Source organism: Nicotiana sylvestris, chromosome 8 (genome assembly GCF_000393655.2).
Source record: "Nicotiana sylvestris chromosome 8, ASM39365v2, whole genome shotgun sequence".
NCBI classification, from domain to species: domain Eukaryota; kingdom Viridiplantae; phylum Streptophyta; class Magnoliopsida; order Solanales; family Solanaceae; genus Nicotiana; species Nicotiana sylvestris.
Window position 1 is genome coordinate 193,462,776 of NC_091064.1, and position 7,164 is coordinate 193,469,939.

At 41.7% G+C, this 7,164-nt stretch overlaps 1 protein-coding gene across 1 annotated transcript; it reads left to right on the forward strand.

The window, feature by feature from the left end:
- Window positions 1-380: 380 nt before the first annotated feature.
- Window positions 381-3,949, forward strand: LOC138876188 (uncharacterized). The gene is made up of 2 exons (XM_070155092.1): window positions 381-710; window positions 3,869-3,949. The coding sequence occupies exons 1-2, from the start codon at window positions 381-383 to the stop codon at window positions 3,947-3,949; spliced, it is 411 nt and encodes a 136-aa protein (XP_070011193.1).
- Window positions 3,950-7,164: the final 3,215 nt, after the last annotated feature.

The window sequence follows — 7,164 nt, forward strand, 5'->3', positions numbered from 1 at the left end:
TAGGTACTCGAGTAGAGTTGAGTACAGCATTTCACCCTCAGACGGAAGGACAATCCGAGCGCACTATTCAGATTCTTGAGGATATGCTCCGTGCGTGTGTGATTGAGTTTAGAGGGTCTTGGGATTAGTTCTTGCCATTGGCGGAGTTTGCTTACAACAACAGCTATTAGTCCAGCATTCAGATGGCACCGTATGAGGCTTTATATGGTAGGCGGTGCAGATCACCGGTGGGTTGGTTTGAGCCAGGTGAGGCTAGACTATTGGGCACAGACTTGGTTCAAGATGCTTTGGAGAAGGTTAAGGTGATTCAGGATAGACTTCATACAGCCCAGTCCAAACAGAAGAGTTACGCGGACTGGAAGGTTCGTGATGTTTCCTATATGGTTGGAGAGCGGGTTCTGCTTTGGGTTTCTCCAATGAAAGGCGTCATGAGATTCGGGAAGAAAGGAAAGTTGAGTCCAAGATTTATTGGCCCTTTTGAGATATTGGGGCATGTTGGGGAGGTAGCTTATGAGCTTGCCTTACCTCCCAGCTTGGCCGAAGTTCACCCAGTATTCCATGTTTCTATGCTCCGGAGATATCACGGGGATCCGTCACACGTGTTGGATTTCAATTCGGTCCAGTTAGACAAGGATCTATCTTATGTTGAGGAGCCAGTGGCAATATTGGACAGGAGGATTAGAAAGCTGAGATCAAAGAACATTGTTTCGGTAAAGGTTCAGTGGCGGGGCTAGCCGGTCGAGGAGATGACCTGGGAGACCGAGCAGGATATGCGAAGCCGTTACCCTCATCTTTTTATTACTTCAGGTATGTCTCTATGCTCGTTCGAGGACGAATGAATGTTTAAGTGTAGGAGGATGTGACGACTTGGCCGGTCGTCTTAAGGATTAATGCCCCGATCCCCTATTAACTGCTTTCCCTAAGTTTATTTCTGCTAATGTGATTTGCCGAGATGTTCGGTTTTGAGTTTTAGAGAGTTTTGGGACACTTAGTCCCTAAATAAGAGCTTAAGTGTTGGAAAGTTGACCATAGTCGGAACAGTCTGAAGACGGCCTCTGAATGGAAATTTGATGGTTCTGTTAGCTCCGTTGGGTGATTTTGGGGTTAGGAGCATGTTCGAATCGTGTTTTGGACGTCCGTAGCTAAATTAGGCTTGAAATGCCGAAAGTTGAATTTTGGAAGTTTCCGGTTCGATAGTGAGATTTTGATCCGAGGGTCGGAATGGAATTCCGAGAGTTGCAGTAGTTCCGTTATGTCATTTTGGATGTGTGTGCAAAATTTCAAGTCATTCGGAGGTGGTTTGGTTGGGTTTTTGATCGAAAGCGTATTTTTGAGAATTTTGGAGTTCTTAGGCTTAATCCGATATGTTTTGATTGATTTGGTGTTGTTTGAAATGTTTTGAAAATTGGTACAAGTTTGAATAAGGTTTTAGGATATGTTGATGCCTTTGGTTGAGGTCCCGGGGGGCCTCGGGGTGATTTCGGATGGTTTGCAGGAAGTTTGAGGAAATGTTGTAGCTACCTTTCTTTGCTGCTTCTGGTATTTTTGCATCTGCAGTTTGGGGACCAAAGATGCGGTGCCGCAGAAGCGGATTTTGGTCTCTTCGGCAGGAACCGTAGATGCGGTTATTTTTCCGCAGAAGCAGTACCGCATCTGCGAATTGGGAGTCGCAGATGAGGAAAATTGCCATTTAAGTGAAAAGTCGCAAATGTGATGTTAGCTTCGCAGAAGTGGGACCGCAGATGCGGAAATCGCTGGGCAAAACATATAAATAGTTGTCTTCACGAATTTGAGGGATTCTTTCACCATTTTCATCCGGGTTTGAAGCTTTTGAGAGAGATTCTTGAGGAAAACAATGGGAAATCGCTTGAAGGTAACATCCTTGACTTCATAACTCATTTTTATGTGATTAAAGACCTAATTAGTAGTGAGAAATTTGGGATAAATAGTTAATTAGGGCTTGAGTTTAAGAGGCCTTTAAATGAGGATTTGAGGGGTCATTTGGACTCCGATTTCAGTGTTCTTGTTATGTATGGACTCGTGAGAGTACGAGGTTCTGAAAATGTAAATTTTACCCGATTCCGAGATGTGAGCCCAAGGGTGTTTTGGTCATTTTACATAATTTCGCGTATTAGCTTGGAATTTAATTGTAGAATCAGTTATTTGAAGTGCTATTTACATTATGTAATTGAATTGAATAGATTTGGGCCATTTGGAGTCAAGTACTCGTGGCAAAGACGTGGTATTGGGTTGATTTTTTAGCCGGTTCGAGGTAAGAGGCTTGTCTAACCTTGTGTGGGGGACCTTCCCGTTAGGATTGTTTTATTTGGTAATTGAAATGCCTTGTACGTGAGGTGACGAGTGCGTACTTGTGCTAATTATTGGAAATCTGGTTTTTCTTTAAGTACTTACTAGTATGTTTCCTTTCCTGTTTCTATTACTTGCGCTCTTATGCCTGTTGTTAGCTTAGGAAAGCATGTCTAAGTGACTTAATTGCTTCATTTGATTTACCCGCCTTACTTGAATTCTGTGCAGCATGCTAGTCTAGAATCACTTATTGCCTTAATATGAATTTTGCTATTTCTGTTTATCTTCCAGTTGCTCCTGTGTATTTATTTTGGGACTACGGATGTGGGATTCCGGTAACTCCCCCTTATCTGTTTACTTTGGGACTACGGGTTAGATTCCCGGTAGATCCCCCTGCATATTTACTTTGGAACTATGGATTAGATTCCCGGTAGATCCCCCTGCACAGTTGTATGGAACTACGGGAATGCACCCGGTAGATTCCCCCACTACTGGATATTTATATTTGGGACTACGAATCGGGATTCCGGTAGATCCCCGCGCATTGATAGTTGGACTATGGGATCCCGGGAGATCCTTCGGACATATATATGATGGATTACGAGACTGTATCCCGGGAGATCCACTGGACAGTTGTAATTGGGACTACAGGACGGTATCCTAGAAGGTGCCCCGATTGATATCTCTATGTTGAGCTGTATTTCTTTCCGTGGCTTTTGTTGTCTCTGTTCTAGTTGTTGTTGTTCTGTCAATTCTATGTTATTTCTTATCGTTGCACTTATCTATACTGTTTTATTCCACAACCGTTAACCCTTATATTGTATTTAACCTCAGTAGGGCCCTGACCTTCCTCGTCACTACCCAATCGAGGTTAGGCTTGGCACTTACTAAGTATCGATGTGGTGTATCCATGCCCCTTCTACGCATGTTTTTCATGTGCAGATCCAGGTACCGCTGATTAGGCCTACTATCGTTGAGGGAGGCGACTGCTTAGAGACTCCGAGGTACATCTATCGCGTTCGCAGACCAAGGAGTCCCTTTCTATTCCTGCCTTTAGTATTTAGCCCTTCTCTATTTTTCTGTTCTTTATTAGAAATTCTAGAGTTAGAGCTATGTAGTATTTGTTTTCTTAGCTTGTGATTCATGGGTTTCGGGGTCTTGGATTTATATTTGGTGTTGAGAGTTAAACATGGTGTATGCCGAGCGGCACATTTACACACTGTTATTGTTTTATTTCTATTTTTAAATTGTTTTACTTCTGCAAGTTTGGTTATCTTCCGCAAATTTAGGCTTACCTAGTCGTAGAGACTAGGTGCCGTCACGATGGTTCACAGAGGGAGAACCGGGGTCGTGACCCCGTGGAAGTATCAAAGGGTTGTTTTCGTAATAATAACTATTTTTTCTACTTTTATCATTTCACCGTTTGTGTCTAGTAATTTCAAAAAGTAATAACGAAAATAGATTGAGTCCTAAATTGGCATTTTAAAAAAATAAAAAATAAAAAATTCGAAAGTTATATATAGTTTAGGTAAGTCCTGGCCCCCTTTTATCTTATTCTTAGGTTCACCATGAATTCTCCATAAAGAAGCGGTCAGAAAAGGGTAAGGGACGAGACACCTTCTATGTTCTTGATCAGAGATAAGATTCCGAGTAGCCTCTGTAATTTATGGGCTATTTTTGGTACATGGGAACGAAATTAAGTATTTAAGAACCTTAAGTTCCTCACAAATATCATGGGAATTAAGCTTAACAGAGATTTAATCGAGGCCCTAGAGGGTTTTTGGGACCCCGTGAATAATGTTCTAAGATTCAAAGATTGTAAAATAACGCCTACATTAGAAGAATTAGGTGGGTTTGCCGGATTGGGAAGAGACCTTCATGGGAAAAAGTCTGATGCTTTGAGAAAGGTTGGTATGAACAACTTTTTAAAGAAGTCATGCCTTCGTCGAATTCAGTAGGTTTCTTAAACAAAGGTTGGGTTCCGTTGGAACATTTCTATGATAGATTTGGGGATGAGAAAGTGTTTGAGAATTTCTTGGACACATAATTCGTCAACCAATTGAGTTACGATGCCTGAAGGGTGTATTGGTCAAAATCTGATCATAAGATGGTTATTCTTAAAGAGAACGACAAGAGGTTGACCAAGCCGTAATCACGCCCACGGGGCATGATATCAAAGAACACCTCGGCCATTGTCGGGGTCAAACCGTCGGAAAGCTTATAATAATTATCTTAAGAAGTATTATACATTCTTATTCTTCTTCAATGTTTGTACTTAATATATTTAAATCTAGAGCTAATTATGTTTGGCTAAGATTTACCTTCTATATCTCTAATAATTAGTTTCAACGCTTATTTTGGTCAAACAGAGGGAGTTAAGAATCTTTGCGTTTATGATATCATTTCTGGGGATCATGGTCTTTCCAATGTGTGGTGGGTGCATCAGAATTCGATTGGCTGCATAGTCTCATTTTTGCAAAGTATCGAAGATCATATCATTCTTCCTAGAGATATTTTTTGAGCTTTGACATGCTGCCAAGAGGGTGAAAATTACTTCGAGGGATTCATCATTCTGTTGTAGATGTGGTTCATAGGGCACCTTTATCAGCATCTAATAGTATTAAATTTCAGTGATCATTGGCTGAATTACATTGGATGTTACCCAGCAAGGACGCGAGTTGTATTCTTCCAAAGGGGGTGAAGGTCTGGGGACATTAATTGGTTCATTGACTGCTGATAGAATCACATGGAACTATAATTGGTTCCCTTCTGCTAGGGTCATGCATATGTCAACATATCGCCCATTTTTTATACTCATGGACTTCAAAGGTTTCCAGCCCTACGCGCCCCTACGTGTCATGTGCCAGTTAGGGAGAGAGAAAAATAGGCCCCGGGTTAAGGACATGCGTCCGTTTGTGTGGGAGTTCAAGGGAAAGGAACTTCCAAGGAAGTCATATGCACAAAAGGTTTGGTTCGGTAGTCGATTTTCTGACTTGGACGAGATGGTAGTTTATCATGAACGTGGAAGGTAAGCCTCGCATAGCTTGAGTGGTTTCAATTTCAGGCTATCCTAGAGCAAAGGCCATAAAGATCCACACGGAATGCATTTGATTGGGAGGAAGAGATTGAGGCCAGAGTTACAGAAACCGGAAGGGAAGTGGCACAAGAGTACCAATCCCGTATTGACATTTTACAAGAAGATAAAGGCATTCTGGAGACACCATAGACATACAACATGCGGACTTCGAGCAGGAAAAGGCTCAGTGGGCATAAGAGAGGTGAGCACTCAATGCTCAAATTAGAAAAAAGTGATCACTACCGCTCAACAGCAAGAGAAAAGAGAAGCCCAGTTCAAGGTGTCCTGTGAACATGAGCGTAGAAGTTTTGCTCCATTAATCCAAGGTGTAAGGGATCAAAAAAGGGAGTTGAACGAGTTTGAAATAGAAAGACATCACTACCAAAAGGTGATCGATCGGTTAGAGGGGGAGTGACTAGAAGTTTGGTACCAGAGAGATATGGCCTTGGATCGCAAGCATGATGCGTTGAATCTAGCCGAAACTCGTGGTCAGCGAAATCAAGAGTTGCATTTGGCTCAAGAGCACATTAAGGGAAAGATCCTCGAGGTAGCCACATATATACCTCCCGAGCATGTAGGAGTTTCTAGGGAATGATGCCTGAGTGGTTTACAGAAGAATCATCGAATGTCGCCTGTCAAATATCCACAAACTTAGAGAGGATATACCGTGATGTTAGGGGTCAGCCACAGAAATAAGCGCCTTGACTACGGTGATGCCGGTGGATTCTCCTGCAAATATCAGAGTTTTCTTTTACTTGGCAGTCCACTTTTATTGTTCATTTGTTGTCATCGAGTCTGTAAGAGTCTTTTGGTGTGTTGAGTTTTGTTGTTTTGATTTTTATCTTAAAAAGTCTGTTTGAGTCGAGTCTGGTCTTGTTTAAATGTTTGCCTTTATGTAATTATTATTTTGGAGTCTTGCATAAAAAAGTTGAAAATCAATGAAAAAGATTTTGTTTTAGAAAAAATCGAAAAAAAACAAAAGAGATTAAAAAAAGATATCATGTCCCTGAACTACGTAATAATCTTATTCATGTGGCGGCATGATACGTAGGCAACCTCCAAAAGGTTCGATCGAAATATTTTTCAACGACTCTAAAATGAGGGATCAAAATAAGGTGAGTGAAAAGAAAAGTGAAAGAGAGATAGAGAGACAGAGAGACAGAGAGAGAGACAGAGACAGAGAGACAGACAGACAGACAGACAGACAGAGAGACAGATAGATAGATAGATAGATAGATAGAGAGAGAGAGAGAGAGAGAATAAGAGTGTCAATAAGAAGCAACCTTATAAGCCGGAATGAAATATGAAGCCTTCCAAAAGCATGTTAGAAATGGTGATAATGTTAGGAGCATGACATATTACGTAAATTCATATCTGTAAAATGTTTAACCCTAACATATTTGTTGTCTCTCATATAGTAAGCTTAAGGTGGTTGGTTTGTGCTAAAACTAGCAATACATCATTACTTCACCAGATCTAAAAGAAAAATAGCAATTGCTAACAATGATGAAATCGAGTTGGTTAGTGACGATCCCCAGGGTCGTTCAGTTGAGCAAGAGTCGGAGGAAATGAGAAGATTAAAACAACAATTGTCTGATGTGTATCAGGCTTGGGTCTCCGGTCAGCCTCCGCCTTAGGGTCCTTCAGAGGGAACTTCCATCGTAACCCTGGCTACTCAACCACCGCTCCCTATAATGAGTGATCACATTCTACCACCAGGGTATGTGCCCAACTACAGCTCCCCCTTCCGCCCCGTGTACCTCTAACGTGCGGCCTCATGC